The sequence below is a fragment of the Mus caroli genome, unplaced genomic scaffold (assembly GCF_978045245.1).
Source record: "Mus caroli unplaced genomic scaffold, Mus_caroli_1 scaffold_9, whole genome shotgun sequence".
Taxonomy (NCBI): Eukaryota; Metazoa; Chordata; class Mammalia; order Rodentia; family Muridae; genus Mus; species Mus caroli.
The window spans coordinates 88,938,636-88,957,456 of NW_028227264.1; the positions used below are offsets into that span (position 1 = coordinate 88,938,636).

Sequence of the window (18,821 nt, forward strand, 5' to 3'; positions counted from 1 at the left end):
TTTATTATGGGAACTATGAAAAATAGTTATCCATTATCCAGCTATCATTCAAAAAGTTTTACAATAAAATAACTCTAATCTAAGGATCTCCCAATGCCTAAGAATCAAATGTCAAGCTAGGGTAACCCTAATTCCAGGTTGGGAAATCAGAAAAGGCTTTTTGAAAAATCTGCATGAGGGCTTACAGAATAAGTTTTGAAACATGTACCATGCGGAAGGAGAACAAGGCACAGTTGTCACAGAAGTTCCTAGGAAATGTAGATGATCCATTTTGGTACCAGGGTAAGGCTTGGGAATATTAGTGAGGGGTGACTAAGGGGTTAAAGTGAGAAAGTAGTGTTAAATGTCCTTGAAAGCCACACAGAGAAATCTTTGCTATGTAGGAAAGGAGAGATCCATCAGAAATTTGGTGATAGAAGGTCTGATTGACAGAGAAAATCCTAGAAGACAGAACAAGATGAAGAAGTGTGGAACTAGAAACTGGAGACAGAAGACAGGAGACCATAACATAGCTGAAAGGTTAGAGATCCTAGGCTAGACTGAGAGAGAGCTAAAAAGAGAAATGGGAAGGACAGTCTAGCCTTGGGTAAGTAGCTAAATATGAAAGCAGGGGCTGCGGGGAAAGGTAGCTATATCAGATATATCAAACTTAACTTAGCCGTGGTCTCCCTTGTCAATTTGTGAATTGATGTGAATTTCACTAGGGAAGATCGGAACACTTTCCTAAGTGTCAAATCTAACCCAATAAAATCTTTAAAATAACAACATTCTATGCTTCAGATTAGCACTGATATCAAGAGTACAGATACCAAAGTGTGCATTTTTAGTGAGTAAAGCAAAAGAGTTTGTTTTCCCCAAGGCCAAGCCCTGAACTCAATGATCATCTTAGCTTTCGTGACTCAGTCTTCCCATGAGTCTTTAGCCCCGCCTAAGAATGACTCCCTTTAAAACTGTCATAGATATGGAGAGACCGCTCAACAGTGAGCAGAATAAAACTCCTTATTCCAAGAAGAATCAAAGAAAGGATGCACAGAATAATACTGCAGGCTTTTCTTTCTTTCCTTCTTTTTTTTTCTTTTTACCTCTGGTATTAAACTGAAAAGGAAATCATTATCATATCAATAGCTGAATTAATTAGCTTTCACTCTGGGAAAGCAGCACAATATTATCACTACATCATTTAAATGTGGGCACATATACTGTATTTATACTTATGCAAATCTGACCACACACACTGTGCCTCTATCTTGCGCATATTCAACAATGCTCATATCAGAAGAGTCATTTGAAAATGAATTTATAGGAAATTCTCAGAGGATCAGAACCTTCCTGATAATAAAAGATGAGTGGTTGAGAGGACAGGCCTTGCCAAGTTGGGGGTAGGGAATCTCTGGCTTGTAGAACAGCTTGGGGATGGTATTTTCATGGGTCTTGTCATCCTAATGTACATGCCTGCATGCATGCCTCATTGGACATTGGTGTTTAAGGATCCCTATGTCTTAAAAACAGCAACAAACATAGAATTCAGAATTCTTTACGTAGAATGTGGCCTACAGAGAGATAACTTTACACACAGCACTTATTTTCAGCCAGACACATGGTTCTGAAACACTTTGCATATCCTTAATCCAATGAGGTAGGCGCTATCATCCTTCCTTTCCCATGGGAGAGGAACTTGAGTTGCACAGAGGATAACTTGCTCAAGGTCCTACAGGTAATACATTGTAGAGTTTGAGTTGGAATCCTTGGAGGCTCAGTTCAGATTTCAACCACTGCCTTCACAGGCCTTCAAGCAGAATAAGAAGTTTGTATCCCCCAAAATGTTCTTTCAAGACATTAATGTCCCCAAATCTCAATACTGCATGGAAACAAAGAGCTGTTTCCATACTCAGGCCGAGTCCACTAGTCTTTCTCAGTCATTTTAGTAACGTTAAAATTAACCAAAATGTTGAGTTGTGAAAATTAACCAAAATGATGTATTATGCCTATGTGCCTTGTTCTTGCTCCTATTGAGTTTTCCTTTTCTATCCCTCCCAAGAAGATGGGCATCATCTTTTTTGTTTTGTTTTGTTTGTTTGTTTGTTTGTTTTTTGGTTTTTTTTTTTTGAGACAGGGTTTCTCTGTATAGCCCTGGCTGTCCTGGAACCACTTTGTAGACTAGGCTGGCCTCGAACTCAGAAATCTGCCTGCCTCTGCCTCTCAAGTGCTGGGATTAAAGGCGTGTGCCACCACCGTCCGGCTGATGGGCATCATCTTATGCCCACTCACTCCAGCAAAAGCTAAAGTCCTCTCTCCATCTACATAAATACAACTCTTTCCCAGGGCTTTCATTTTCATTTAGCCTGTCATTGAAAGAATTGTTCTGGATCGCCGAGAATATAAAAGATCAGTGACTATTTCTAGAGTTGGGAGTAGCAGAAGCAGCTTAGCTGGGAAGAGATGTGGAGAACTTCCCCAGAGCTTTGGGACTGAGTGAATTTCACAGGTTCTGTGAGTGATGACCCAGCATCCATGAAAAATCCCCAGGAAGGAGGGAAAGCCCGTGAGGGCCTGGGGATAGAGCTCAGCAGTAGGCTGCCTGTGTAGCATGCACAACGGCTGTGAAAAATTACTCATAAGGCAAATCTATGCAGTGGTGACTTCCTAACGAGCTAATGGAAAATGAATTGGTTTCAAAAGAAATTCATTTCAGAATCTATCCAGTGAAGTAACCATTATATAACAGAGTTAAAAACACAATGCAGACAAAAACAAATAAAAAAAATTTCTAATAGACTAACTTTAAAAAAATAAAGCTAAAAAATTTTTATTTTACGTATCAAGATTGGTGGTATACAGCAAAATCAACATGTCAGAGGATGACCAACAAGGTTAAAATGCACTTTCTAATGTTAATGTCTAAAACTCAGTGACTTAAGTTTTGCCTTCAAGAAGCTAGGAAGGAAGAGGAAAATAATTACAAAGAAGACAAAAGAAAAAAAATTTAAAAATTTTAAAATCAATGTAACTTAAAATAGGAAAACAATATAAAAAAGATCAACGAGACTAAAAGATGATTCCTAGCAATAAAATTAATACTTCTCTAAATAGGCTAACCGATTAAAAAAGATACAAATTATGAATATCACAGGTGAAATGGGCCCCATCAGTGTAGACCCCTTAAAAGGAAAACGAGGGAATAAAGAACTTTATAGATTATCAAGAAGTCTAATCTCACACATTTGATGACTTCAATGCAATTCCTTAAGAATGCTTTTCAAAGCTTACTTGGGAGGAGCTAATCAACAAAGCAGGCCTGTCTTATAAAAGGAACTGAATTGATAAATAATCTCCCAAAACAGAAACAACCAGGCCCAGGTGACATCACTGGTTAATTCTACCAACCGTCTGAAGATGTTTATCATCTGTCTGTTCTCTTTTCCAGAAAGCAGAAGGAGCACTTTCTAGCCTTTCTACGTGCAATACCTTAATACCAGAAAATATACAAAAACACTACAAGGAAAGTAGATGGCACCATGTCATTTTTCCCTTGTTCAGGTAGGTGTGCATGCCTGTTGACACTCCTGCGAAGGCTGAAGCAGGGTTTTCAGGGTGTGTTTCCCCATCACTCTCTGTTTTATTGCCTTGAGACCAGGCACCTCACTGGAAGCGTATCATTTCATCAAGCCTGATTGATGAGCGGGCTCTTGGGCTCTACCTGTTGTCATGTTCTCCTCCTCCTCCTCCTCTTTCTTCATTCTTCTTATTTTTCTTCCTCTTCTTCCCCCCTTTATCCCCTTCTTCTCCCTCCTCCTCTTTATCCTTTTTTTCAAAACTGAGTTTCCAGGTGTGCACAGCCATTTAATATAGATACCTAGGACTCACCAGGTCTTTGTCCTTACAGAGCAAGTGTCCTCACATGCTGAATCATCTCTCCTGACCCACACTTTTCTTTCTCTTATTTTAATTTAGACTGGTTAGAACTGGCGTTTATTTGTCTGGCATTGTGCTTTCAGCTCTGTTATGTAAAGATTACTTCACTGGGCAGGTTATGAAACAAATTTCATTTAATATTACTTGAACCAATTAAAAAAAATCATTTTAGCCAATTTGAGCTTACCTCAAAACACCTTGACTCTAACCCAACAGGAAATAGAACATACTTCAAGACCTTTGAGTCTTCTCTGCTAAGGATAAAGCCCATGTTGGCAAATGTTAGCTCATCAAGGCCACTGGCAACAGGAACTTAGCCAAGGTGAATTCATCTGTCCTAACTCTTGAGGAAAGCAGCATCCACGAATGGCATTGGTAAAAATGAGTAGAACTCTCTGGGCTTCGGAGACCACACAAGAGCTGCATGCTGCTATACAAGCTACGGCCATAGAGAATGGCATGCAAGGGAAGATGGAAATGTGCAACCAGGTTCAGTGTAAGCAGATGTCCAGCACCTCTGAAGCCACAAAACATTGCTTCTCGGGCCCAGATGTAGCACATGAGTAGCCTATTTCCAGAACCACAGAGAAAACAAATATATGTGTATGAAGCACCACCTCTCAGATAATCAATCAATAGGCTAAAGGCTTTGAAAGGCTGTCGGAGCCTCTTGGGAGACCAGAAGAGATGTCACCCCCAGACCTTCACACTGCAGAAGCCAGACAGGATAGTTCTGTTCTGGCCCTCCTCTGTCTTCCAGGTTGAATGGAGGGAAGATGTTTCAGCTATCCAAATGAATGACCAAACCAAAGACCTAAAAACTAGAGCAGTGTGTGGTCATTGCTGGGAGTCTCTGCGGAACGGGACTGGAGCGGAAGTGAGCAGGGGCAGAGGCCATTTCCCAACAATTCTCCCTTTGCTTCATTTGTTGTTCGAATCCACTGGACTCCCATCAACAGCATGTTTATTAAGGGGCGATGGAGTCTAAAAGAAGAGAAAATAACATTCCACTGACATCCTCCTCCCTGCTGGTGTCTGCCGAGAACAGGAGGGCAGGGGTCAAGTTGTGATAAAGCCTGGCTCAGCATGTCCTTAAGAGCTAATTAGATGCCCATATAGACAAACTCCTGGAGGCTGCAGCCTGACCTTAGCACACCTCAGGTGGTCTGGGCTTCTATAAGCAAAACTCCACCCTGGGTAGCCTATAAACTAATTTACTCTCCAGGGCATTTAATCCTTTCCCTCTGAACTGCTGCTTACATGCTTCTTGGGTTTATTCTTGTCTATGAATCAGTAGCTGTCCTTGTTTAACAGTTTGAGCTTTGGGAAGTTGATATTTTGTTGATATTTTGTTATCTCTGTTGTTTACCTTTGTGTTGTTGTTTCCATCATAGGTCAGTTAGATACATTGGTTTTTTTTTTTTCATTATTGCTTTACAGTGGTAACTGTAAAAATATTTTTTTCCTGTTTTGCTCATCACTGCATCTCCTCCTATAGGTTAGGAGAAGGGATGACATATAAGGTAATACTTAATACTATGTTATGAGTAGAGAAGTTAATTAATGAATCACCAGGAAGAGATCGTTTTGAAGCATGTTTTGATAGTTTGAAGATTTGATAGTATGATGCCAGTTGGGACAGGTAGATGAACAAAGCAGAAACAATAATAAAATTAATTCGTTACAAAAACGTATCAACAGCTAATGCCTATGGACCCTTTAGGTATGCCGGGCAGAGAGCTGAATTTTTAAAATGCAGCATCCGTGTATTTCAATACAGCGAGGCAAAGAGAATGGTAATAGCAACAACCCACAGGTTGAGAACCACAGATCTATAGGGTCATTGTGAGGGTTAACTTAGATTATTGTATATAAAGAGTATTTGCCGTGGGCAAGGTGTGTGTTAACTGCCTCATGTACAACGAGAGTCTCAGTATATTTGGTCTCACTGTATGAATAGCAGAGCTTTCATGGCAGCCTGTAAATACTTCGGTAAGGCATTGTGCCAAAGGTCAAATGATTTAGCACATAGCAAGCCGGAGAACAGTGCCTACATATAGCAATCGCCAGGTGTATGTTATCTACCTGGCCATCTCTCCATCCTCATCGACACCATTATCTCCACAATCATCTCATCTTTCTCCTCATCAGCCCCATCTCCCCTTTGCAAGCAGGCTGACGGCCAGAGACAGGAGTTAATGTAGGACAGCCAGAAAAAGAATCCCTGGAATTGGAATTCGATTTGTTCGCCTTCAAAGTCGTAACCTACCTAGGATGTCAAAGGCTTCTAGTGTCTTGAAATCCTTAGGAACCCACGCTGCATCATGCTCTATGACGATTTCATCTTCCAGGTTATTGAAATCGTTACTAGAGTTCATAAGCCAGATTGTGTTTGATCTCAACTAGGGTCTCAATGCATGTGACCTCAATATATGAATATTAGGCAACAAAGGAGCGATTGGAAACTGTCTAATCCACCTCATGTGGTGATCATTTCAACCTTTCTTGAAGCTTTCCTAAAACTTCAGAACTAAACCTGATGCTGGTTCATGATCTTATATAAAAATATATTCTAAAGGACAATAGGGTCACCCATCAACTCAAACAGTGTCTTTCAAGACTGCTATCACTCTCTCTATGGCTTGTGTAAACTCCGAAACTGAGGCCGATGTGGCAGGAGCTGACCTACTAGGGAACACAGCCATTCAGAGTTTCCAGTCAGCTGTAGACTGGCTTTTGATAGTCAACACTTGAGATCTGCATAAAAAAAAAGTATTCAGACACGGATATTCTATAAACAGCACTGATAGCTCCCAGAGGAGGAAAAGTCTAGATCCAATCTAGGGCCAAGCAAACGCCATCCATACTATATCTGTATTCCAAGGTTAGTTAAAAAACAAACAAACAAACAAACAAAAAACATTGAAAACTGCAATTTCTCTTACTAATGCTGTATCCATGACAAATAAGACATTCAGGTAAATTAGAATGTTACTTTGGATCTAGAGACAAAAGTCAACAAAAGTAGGAAATCTCAGTATGATCTCTAGTTTGTTTCTAAGTTTCAAATTTTTTCTTTTTGTGGGGGACATTGTGTTTCAGGTGTCACAGGCCCCGCTGCTTATAAGTTAATCCCCAAACAAAAGAAAAAGAAAACGCTTTATATACAATAATCTAAGTTAACCCTCACAATGACCCTATAGATCTGTGGTTCTCAACCTGTGGGTTGTGGCTACCCTGACCCTCTTGGGGTTGCAAATCAGACATCTTGCCTATCAAATATTTACATTACGGTTCATAGCAGTAGCAAAATTACAGTTATGAGGTAGGAACAAACATAATTTTATGACTGGGGGCCAACACAACCTGAGGAACTGTATTAAAGTGTCACAGCTAGGAAGGTTGAGAACCACTGGTATAGATAACTTCTCTTTTACAGAGTTAGGGCATATAGAAATAAAGTGCTAGACAGAATGAGATTTGGCTAGCTCTGTATCTCCTGCGTCCTCCTTCCAGGATTCTGTAAGTCTATTCTGCAAAGGAAGAATGTTGGACACATTTCCCAGGTTCCCTTGCAAAGCTCTTCCATAGAGGTAGCATTAGAAGTCAATGAATGGGGCCTAGAGCTGTACTCTTATCATTTCAGCTGTGGATCAGGGTCATGGAATTGTGTCAAGCAATAGCTTTAGTTTCCAGGTGAGAGTGTTGACAGAACCGATACAGAACACCACTGCGGGTGGATTCAACAGACAAGGTCTGGCCCTGGAGCCATTAATTTTAGCAAAGGCAACTTCCTAAACCCTTGATGGCAGCTAATGTGCTACATCTCTGTGGCAAATAGTTATCAGGGTGCCTTCTGACATCACCACCTTCTACGCTGTGGCTGTTTAGCAGTAGCTCCAACTGACCAGCCTGGCGGTACAGCTCTGAGCACAGAACCTGTGGTGGCTCTCTTCTTTTGACTGTCCCTGCTTTTGTTCCATTCTACTTGAAATGTTAGTTTTGGTTTTATTTCATTGGGTTCCCACTGCCATCTTCGATAACTTGATACTATTACAAAACCGTAGAAAGCCTAGCATGCTGATGGACTGTAAAGCCTGCAGTCTCTATGAAGAATGTTACAGAGCAAAATCAGCTTTACATCCAGAGAGATCAGATGCCAAGAGTTGCAGATTGTGGAGACAGGGTTGGCTGAGCTGCTAGATGTTCCAGGAACAGGTCTTTGTTGGACTCCATTGGATCCTATTCTGTGCACCATTCATTTCCTTGCAAACCTTTCCTCTTTCCCTTCTTCCTAAGCGAGAGCAGGTTTCCTTTGTTTTCCCATGAGAACATGTAACTCCACAAGGCAGACAGACTATTTATTGACTTTCCAGTCACCAAAGTCCGTACTCCCAAATCCCAATCACTATGTGACTGTTAAGGAAGAAGAAGGGTAGCTACTCCTGTATCCAACAGTATTATGGTGTCAATCAAAGAGACAGAACTGAGGCATGCTGGTACCTTGAGAGGTCCACGAACTCTTTTTCTCCCATGTCCCTGTTTCCAGACTGAATCCTAGAGGTGGGTTGAGAGTTGACAGAAACCCAGTGTCATCTGGGATCCTATAACAGAGAGATTCCTGCATGCTTAGGGTTCCCTATACCCAGCCTGGCCTGGAGCAGATCAACAGTTTTATGGTTTCTTGATACACCTGGATATTCCAGTACAACCCTAGAACAACAGAAGGAACCCACCCCTGACCCCAAAAGAAATGCACAGACGGGGCCAGAAGTGGAAAAGGAATGTACTCAGCAATGTAGGGTGTTGTGGATGCTGCTAGCTCTTCTCACTGGTGACTGGAGAGCAGCCAGACTATCACCCCAAGACCCTCTAGTCTCCCTGAAGTCACTCTGCCAGGCCCCAGAATTCTTCGGACCTTTTTTAAAATCCGTGTTTACTTATGAGGTGAACTGTTCCAGAGTTCTGACTTTGGGTGTTTGATCCGTGGCCCGAGACAATACTGATTCCTCAATATCTAAATGAAGCATTTGGCTTTCGTCCTTGGGCCGTTTGGGTCAGCAGTGTTAACTATGAACAAAGAGCCCCGGAGTACAATGGGCATTTACTAGGCAAACAATGTCTAGGAGCTCAGCCTGGAGGTCGCTCAAACAAAGTGCCGAGTTGAGTTGGAGTTATAAACCGTAGTTTTGAAACTGGATCCCACCCCTTCCTTCCCTTATCAGCTATGGAGCCCTGGGTGGGTTCGTTAGTGGTCTGTGTTTCAGTTTGCTCGTCTACAAAATAGGCATCAAGTATGAAAATTCATGAGCCTTATGGTGGAAGTGTAGCAGATACTTCCCACGGGCTCTTAGCACTGACGTCTGCACAGCTTCTTTCTGATATGATATGCGTACTCCTCTCTCTTTTCTGTTTTGTTTCCTTTTATTGAAAATAGCTCCTCCCCCCTCACCTTCTGTATCTTGATTACTGTCTCCCCTCCCTCTGCTCCTCCCAGCTCCTCTCCACCTCCCCTCCCATCTGGATCCACACCCTTTCTGTCTCTCACTAGAAACCAAGCAGGCTTCTTAAGGGATAATAATAAAATAAGATAAGATACAATAGATAAAATATAATAAGATAAAACAAAAAACTAAACATTGGAATTGGACTAAACAAACAAAAAGAAGGAAAAGAGCCCAAGAGGAGGCACAAAAAACAGACTTACTCAGGAATCCCATAAAAACACTGAATTGGAAGCATATATATATATATATATATATATATATATATATATATATATATATATGCAAAGGACCTGGTGCAGACCCGTGCAGGCCCCAGGCATGCTGCTCCAGTCTCTGTGAGTTCATATGAGCTTTGCTTGCATTGACTTAGAGGGCCTTGTTCTCCTGGTGTTCTCCACCTCCTCTGGCTCCTACACCCATTCTGCCTCCTCTTCTGTGATACAGACTTAAAGTAGACTATGAGTGCCTTTTTCTTCTTCTTTCTCTTCTGGCAGGAAGCGTGACCTAGACTGGAATTTGTGCTTTTCTAGCTAGATTGCCAGTCATTTTTATATACAGATGAATGTTCCTACCTCAAGCTGGAGATGGATGGAAACTTCTAGAGAAAGGGTTCTCTGCTGGTGACTAACTGAAATCGTACAGGTTCATGCACTGGTCCTCACAGAAAGCTCTTACAATCGAATGTGTCTTAGAATTCAAAAGTGTTTTGAATCTTAGGGGTGTTGGAAAGAGCGCTCAATGGATGAAGTGTTTATTGTGAAGGCATGAGGATATGGGTTCAGATCCTTCTAGACCACTGGCTCTCAACCTTCCTAAGGCTGCGACCTACCTTTTAATACAGTCTTTCTGTATTGAAACTATCCTTCTGGTGACTAGAGAGGGGGTGGGAGCGAGGGAGGTGGAGAGAGAGAGAGAGAGAGAGAGCAGGCACGCTGTTGCTTTCCATGCTGTTCAGCCAGGTAAGCCCTCTTGGGTGCCTTGGATATCACCTATGCCCAGATTTTTTAAATTTTAGCACGAGGGGCTCATGAAATCACAGACTCTTAGGTTCTTCTTCCAGAAAATCTTTTTTTTTGGGGGGGGGGGTTTGAGACAGGGTTTCTCTGCATATCCCTGGCTGTCCTAGAACTCACTTTGTATACCAGGCTGGCCTCGAACTCAGAAATCCACCTGCCTCTGCCTCCCAAGTCCATAGGCTCGGAGTGAGACCTCAAATCTGTACCTCCTAGAAACTGCCAAATGATGTCATAGCACATTTACTTCACGCTACACAACTGGATCCAAAGACTCTTAGCAGGAATAATAAGAACGACTCATTGAGTGCTCCCTGCATGTTAGACATTTTACTAATTCTTTTACCCATGCTAATTTATTCTTATTTATATATGCTCTTTACATTCATTTGATTGGGGGGCATGCACATACTGTGGCATTGTGAAGGTCAGAGGACACCTCTCAGCAGTTCTTATACCATGTGGGTCCCAGGGATCTTAACTCCATGGCCATCTCACTGGCTCCATATTAAACTTATTATTACATTTTATTTTATAATATTCTTCTTAAAACTAATAATAGCTTCTCTGGATCATCTCTATGGCCATCTTGTCCTGACATTTGAACTAATTACCATCAGAGTTTGTGTGTGCCTATGATCTCATTAACAGCAAGAAATTTGAGCTAATTATCAAGAGTAGTGAGAAAATAGCAAAGATAAACTTAATGTGCCCAATATGTCCCCAGCTCAGGCTAAATTGGGCTCTGAAGGAACCAAGAGGTGGCTTGGACAACAGCAGTGGAAAACTGGAGCCTTTTATAGCGCACGGAGTTCACTTGCCAAAATCAAGAGGCCATGCTTCACTGACAGTTCAAACAACAAACACACATAACATATAATTTATAAATGTGGTTATTTTCTTGCCTATAATCCTTGTTCAAGAAATTGTAGCAGCCACCTCAGTAGAATTGTACTGAAAGGAAAACGAAAGCTCTCACCTTTGCAGCCCTCGCAGGTGAGCGCATTGTAGTGGTACCCAGAGGCCCTGTCTCCACAGACAACACACAGCTCATCCCCTTTTATTCTGCCTGCCGATGCCGCGGCCATTCGCGGCTTCTTTGTCACAGGCATCTCTGATACCTCAGTCTCTCCCTGGTACCCAGTCTCAGCGGGCATTCGCCTGAGTTCATAGATTCCAGGAGAGTACCAGTCTTCCGGTTGTTGGGGGTAGAAACCCAGGTTGGAATAGTAAGACGAGGAGGAAATCTGTGGCTGAACTTGAGGAAACTGGACATTGTTGTATGGGGAGTACGATTCCAAATCCAGATTCTGCCCCAGAGGGCCTGCCGAGTGTTCTGTTAGCATACCTGAAGTAAAGGATCAACAGAGCCAGAATTAATGTCATCCTTCTAGAAAGTAGAGCAACATGTCAGGTCTAATACTGAAATGGAAATTTATTTCAGTATAAACTATGAACATATATAAAAGCTAAAACTACAAAGTATATTTAGCTATATAATTAACTTCTAAAATACATATTTATCTGTAAATATACCTAGTCTCTCTATATATACATACATATATATGCATGTATAAATAGCTAGAGATAAAAACATGTAAATGATAAATCATAAGCTCAGGGACAAAATGTGCCACATGGAGGACTGATGAATGGCATGTTGTAATATGTAATGAGATCCTGAAAATTAATACTCAATACTCTATGGAAAAAGGATAAAAATCATAAACAAATAGCTTTTAGAAGCTGTTTTATAAACCCACAAAACATTTCTCTTGTAAAATAAATAATAAATAAGCTCAAATTAAATCTATAACATACTAATTTTTAAACTCAGGTTATGAAGATTTTAAGTTTAATGATAGAGACTCTTAGAAAAACAAATATTCTTAAGGGAAATTTGTTAGTATCCTCCAGCACTTAAAACTCTAGTAGCCATATATATATATATATATATATATATATATATATATATATAAATGTAATAGCCATATATATATATAAAATTCTCCATGTAAGGAATTTTCATACAAATTACGATATTCACTTTTGACACCTTGTAAGAACCAGAAATTGGAAACACACTCCATCAATAGGAGTATGGTTGGAAAAATTGCAGTATTTGTACACAGATATTATTCAGATATGCAAGAATAATGATGGTGATGATATGGGAAGGGTTCTAACTCAGCTACTATTTTAAATAGAAAGTAGAAAAGTGTGTGTATTCATGAATATAAAAGTATTTTGTGTGAGTGAGTGTGTGTGAGTGAATGTGTATATGGGTGTGTGAGAGTGTGTGTGTGTGTGTAGAGAGTATGTGTGAGAGTATGTGTAAGTGTGTGTATGAGTGTGTGAGAGTATGTGTAAGTGTGTGTGTGTGTGTGTGTGTGAGAGTATGTGTAAGTGTGTGTGTGAGTGTGTGAGAGTATGTCTAAGTGTGTGTGTGAGTGTGTGAGAGTATGTGTGTAAGTATGTGTGTGAGTGTGTGTGTGTGAGTGTGTGAGAGTATGTGTAAGTGTGTGTGTGTGAGTGAGTGTGAGTGTGTGAGTGTGTATGTGTGTGTGTGTAAGTGTGTGTGTGTGTTATAGGTAAGGCAACTTTCTTCATGATCTTTAACATGCTGGGGTAAGAAACTACACAAGAATTTTACAGGTTTTTCTGTTTGAGGTTTTGTTACAAGCCTGTTACTTGAATTATCGTTACATAGAAGGGAGCGTTTGGAAAGAAGAAGGCACCACCTAGCAGCACTGGTCTCCCTGGATTCAAACCCATGGTCTGTTACTTACTCTCCTGGTGCAGGTGGGAGTTTTCTTCACACTTATACTTTTCTCTTCATATAAAGGAAATACTAATGCCTACCAATAACAACTGAGTTGTAAGGATTGAGTGAGATAAGACATGCCAAGCACTTGGTTAAATTTGATATAGAAGTGCCCAAAACTTATAGATGACATTAAAATAGGGAAGATCTTTATTCCCGAAACCATTATTATTAAATAAGATGTTAATAAAAAACCTTTAGGTAATAATAACTAGCAGGTTGTGAAGATGCTTCTATTTTAGGAAACACAAGTCATGCTTTTTAGAATACAGAATGGTTAAATTATGCAACCTGCTAAAAGAAAAAAGACATAGACAAAAGACAAGAGAGTGGACCCTAGAGACGGCCATATCCAGGGATCCACCCCACAATCAGCCTCCAAACGCTGACACCATTGCATACACTAGCAAGATTTTGCTGAAAGGACCCTGATATAGCTGTCTCTCGTGAGACTATGCCGGGGCCTAGCAAACACAGAAGTGGATGCTCACAGTCAGCTATTGGATGGATCACAGGGCCCCCAATGGAGGAGCTAGAGAAAGTACCCAAGGAGCTAAAGGGGTCTGCAACCCTATAGGTGGAACAACATTATGAACTAACCAGTACCCCGGAGCTCGTGTCTCTAGCTGCACATGTATCCAAAGATGGCCTAGTCGGCCATCACTGGAAAGAGAGGCCCATTGGACATGCAAACTTTATATGCCCCAGTACAGGGGAACGCCAGGGCCAAAAAAATGGGAATGGGTGGGTAGGGAAGTGGGGGGGAGGGTATGGGGGGACTTTTGGGATAGCATTGGAAATGTAATTGAGGAAAATACGTAATGAAAAATATTAAAAATTAATTTAAAAAAAAGATAAGAGAGTGTACGAGTGCATTTGATTCTTTAACACACTGTCAGGCAAGCCTAGAGGACAATTCCAGCTGCATCTTTCCTGAGTACTGGGACTTTAAGCAAATAAGGTTTGATACCCAGTATTCGAACCTCAAGCTGGAGATGGAAACTTCTAGAGAAAGCATTCTGTTGGTGACTGACTGAAATCGTACAGACTCACTGGTCCTCACTTAGAATCAAATGTGTCTTAGAATTCAAAAGTTAACTGAATCTTAGGGGTACTGGGGAGAGGGTTCAAAGGATGAAGGGTTTGCTGGGCAGGCATGAGGACATGGGTTCAGATCCTTCGCACCCTCTAGAGCAGTGGTTCAACCTTCCAAACGCTGCCACCTTTTAGTACAGTTCCTCATGTTGTGGTGACCCCCAACCATAAAATCATTTCATTGCTACTTTATAACTGTAATTTTGCTACCGTTATGAGTTATCATGTAAATATCTGCTATTCAACCCTTCTGGGGATCACAACCATAGGTTGGGAATCACTGCTCTACAAAGCCCTGGAGGCTTATACCTGTAATGCCAGCACTGGGGAGGTAGAGGCAAGGGCATGCCAGAAGCTCATGAACCAGCTAGTCTTGCTGATTCCAATTCAATGAGGGCTCAGAAATGTGAGGTGGGGGTGGGGGGAGAGATAGAATGTGTTTGCTGTAATATACTTAACTTCAATCTCTGGCCTTCTACATGCACATATAGGTGAACACATTTCCTACACACACACACACACACACACACACACACACACACACACACACACACTGGCAACTATACAATTGATAAAATAAATAAACAAATAAATAAAATTTAGAACCTCTTGATTGGGCCTGAACTTGATCCCCAGAACCACAGAAAAGAGAAAAAAAAAACACATTTCTTTTAGATTTCAAAACATTCAGTATTCTTTCTTTGTTCCGTATGTGGTGTTCACACCGCTGGGTAGAACTCAGCAATGCTTTCTTCAGTGCTGTTCTGTCAATATTCACACAAAGGAGAATAAACAATGTGTTTAGCCAGTGTTTCACATCCTTCAGCCCAGGAATGGCCACCAAAAAAACAAACAAACAAAAACAAAACAAAACAAAAAACTGAAAATTTAAAACCCTACTGAACTTAAAAAAAAAATGGTTTCTAGAAGTTTGGGAATTTGGAGTTGTACGTTGGGATTCTGGGCCTGTGCCCCGTGCCTCTAAAATGTTCTTCAAGGGGCTCAAATGGTTGATGTTATTGTCATTACTACTAGTAGAAGAATTTTTTTTTATGAATTCCTTCCTAACACTGAGGATTGGTATATTCTTGCTATTCTTTGCAACCATAGGATGAGGTACTATTACCCCTCCTGCATGTTCAAGCATCTCATGGGCCGCCTAGTCACACTTAAGACAACTCAGTGCTACATATGCAGCTAGAGACACGAGCTCTTGGGGTACTGGTTAGTTCATATTGTTGTTCCACCTATAGGGTTGCAGACTCCTTCAGCTCCTTGGGTACTTTCTCTAGCTCCTCCATTGGGGGTCCTGTGTTCCAACCAATAGATGACAGTGAGCATCCACTTCTGTATTTGCCAGGCACTGGCATAGCCTCATATGAGACAGCTATATCAGGGTCCTTTCAGCAAAATCTTGCTGGCGTATGCAATAGTGTCTGGGTTTGGTGGCTGATTATAGGATCCTAGTCGGCCATCAGTGGAAAGAGAGGCCCCTAGGTCATGCAAACTTTATATGCCCCAGTACTTCTTACTCCTGCCCAAGTCCTTGAGACTTTAGAGTCTGACCTCAAAGCCCAAGCATCCTCACTCCATGGGATGCTGTCAAATGTGAGATGCTTCCCAGGCCTGACTTCCTCTTCCTCTGCCTTCTTTACTTGCGATTGTAAATTCTGCTTGCACATAAAACACGAAAGGCTCTTCAAGGCTTGGTGTGCATGATCCCTTTTCCCCCATGTCCCAGGTTTTCTGGTTTTTTTTTTGCTGTTTCCAGTCTCCCTCATGCCCCTTCCTCAGCCTAGCCGCTCTCTCCCAGAGCTCATTAAATCCAGTTTCACGTGGCTACGGATTTGACTGTAAGGACCATTTTGCTCTGCTTGTTTTCTCTGACTCCCCATCTTAACGGTCATGGTTCCAAGTTTAATTAAATGGTGCCTACAAACCATTACTTACTGCCCTGCCTGGGCCTCTCTTTGCTCATCTATAAAGAAAAGATATATGATCTTCTAGTCCTTTCTATCTAAAAATCTCCTAGGTATTAGACTTGTCTATGAATATTAGAATTCAGAACTTTTCTACAATGGCCAAGCTGAATATCCACATATTAAATATTGAGAACACATCCTACACTGACCCAGGAAATGACTGACCAAACACACAATATACAGTATCTGTGCAGACATCAATTTCCCTCCTTTCGTGCCTAACTTGTCTGGATCAGTTGGGGGAAAAAAATCAGTGCATCTGACCAACAAAAAGATTTTAGTAAAGCCACTTTGTTCTATGAGAACAAAATAGAAGAATAAAGTATAAAATTATTATAGATAAAATGTAAGCAAAATCCCAGTTCATTTCATTATCATATAATATGACTGAAAATCCTGAAGCAAGTAAAATTATAAAACAAATCTGAAAAGTTATAACGTTGGTTTCACTTTTTCCTAGATTTTGTCTTCTATCCTGTTCTCTTAATTCTTCCTCCACCCAGACCCAGCTTCTCACCATCCCAAGGTCAAAGTCAATTAGCACCAGAAGCTGGATTCTGTAGAACCCAGGGAAATGGTTAACTTTTCCTTCTCACATGATGGTTCTCGGTCTCCGAAGACAATTTCAGTAAAGCAAATATCTCCATAATCAAGAAAAAAACAGAGCCCCAAACTCAGGTCAGTTAATGACATCAACATCACATCTGTCCCTGGAACCATCTAACACAAAACAGGAAGAGGGATGGGAGACGGCCCAGGCAGTCAAGTACCTGCCACACATGCGTGAAGACCTACATTCCTCAAAACCATGCCAAAAAGCCAGGAGAGCTCCAGGGTTCTGCTTGATTCTGAGTTGCTAGTAAGCCCAGCTAAGAACTCAGAGACAAGAAGGAGCCTGTGGCTCACTGGTCAGACAGCCTACTTGACAAACACGGGGCCAGTGAGAAATCTTGTCACAAGGAAACCTTGAAGAACCAAACAAAACCAGTGACAGTACCTAAAACACCTGAGGTTGACCTCTGGCCTCCACATGCATTCAAGCACACACACACACACACACACACACACAAATACAGTTTTTCCAAGGTTATAGATAATTTTATGCTAAATAGTAAAACATTGCAAAATGTGAGAATAGTATACAATGATACAAAACAATGCTTCTGTTCTCAAAGAATACTCACTTCTAGCGTTTCACAGTTCACTGCATAACCACAGAGCACAGCAGTAAGTATCCAGCCAGTATAAAAATGAAGAATTGGCACAGCTGACATTTTCTAAATGGTTAGACCAGAGCAACTTCTACTACAGAATTGATTAACTCTCTGCACTTCATCTATTACAATTTCCATAGACCATTAACCCCTGGCCCAACCTTTCTTTCTCATCAGGTAATTCTTAGTTTAAAGTACAGTTGTTGGGGATGGAGATCAGATAGCCCAGTGGTTAAGAGCACTGACTGCTCTTCCAGTAGGTCCCGAGTTCAATTCCCAGCACCCACATGGTGGCTCACAACCATTTATAATGGGATCCAATTCCCTCTTCTGGTGTGTCTGAAGACAGCTACAAACCTCATATACATAAAATAAATAATCAAATCTTTAAAGTACAGTTGCTGAGAAAGAGGGTTGACACTAAAGATCTTAGAAAGATCTTGATGTTATTGATAACTGATGGTTAATTATCCCCACACACAGTCTGTTCTAATAGCATGACCACTGAGAGGCCTATTGTGTCATCTATAATGGACACTTGATATTTGGCACACACTGAACACACCATGAACAAGACAGAAAATGTCCAGCCTTTCTTCTGTTTCTCTGTTGGGGGACCAGAGATGTCAAGGACAGGACAAAGCTACTAAGTCATTAAGTGTTGATCTATGTGATAGAGAAGGAGTGGAGGGGGTCGAAGTGGATCCACTGTAACTTAGAGTACCAGAATTTGGATCCTTTGGATGAGAGACTCCATGAGAGTTTAGGAAAATGGTCTTAAATAGGAACACATAAATAAACTCCAGGGGAGTCTGAGGTATCCCCGAAAGCCAACTTCTGGATAGAGGCCTCTACCTTTCCATAGATTGTCATCCAGCGGAACTTCCTGAGTTGAAAGGAGGGTTTCAGACTTACAATATGACAGCCATTATAACATGAGGATTTTGGACAGTTGAGATGCAGTTAGTAAAACTAAGGGACAAGAGTTTTAAATGTATTAAATTCTCAGTAATTAAAAATCTTAATTAAGTAATCATTAGAGGCTGGTGGCTGTCAACAGGACAGCTCTAGGGAGTTTGTGAACAGAAAATGGGTTCACATGCTCATGGTGACACTTGCCTGCACTTCAGTTAGAGTCGGTGTCCAGAGCAAATGATCCCCCTACCCCTGTTTTTTTGTTTTGTTTTACAGTTTTGTGGTTGTTGTTTTGTTTTGCTTTGCTTTGTTTTGTTGTTTTAATTTACCTCCGATGCAGTTCTAAGCACAGCAAATGT

General features: G+C 41.1%; 1 protein-coding gene across 4 annotated transcripts in view; it reads right to left on the bottom strand.

Moving 5' to 3' along the window:
- The window catches only part of Nr1h4 (nuclear receptor subfamily 1 group H member 4), a 79,910-nt gene that overhangs the window by 32,262 nt on the left and 28,827 nt on the right, over positions 1-18,821 (bottom strand). For all 4 annotated transcript variants that reach the window (XM_021173869.2, XM_021173868.2, XM_021173866.3 and 1 more), the window contains one exon: positions 11,412-11,780. In XM_021173869.2, coding sequence (XP_021029528.1) covers positions 11,412-11,780 — 369 coding nt within the window. The remainder of the gene's footprint in view (positions 1-11,411; positions 11,781-18,821) is intronic.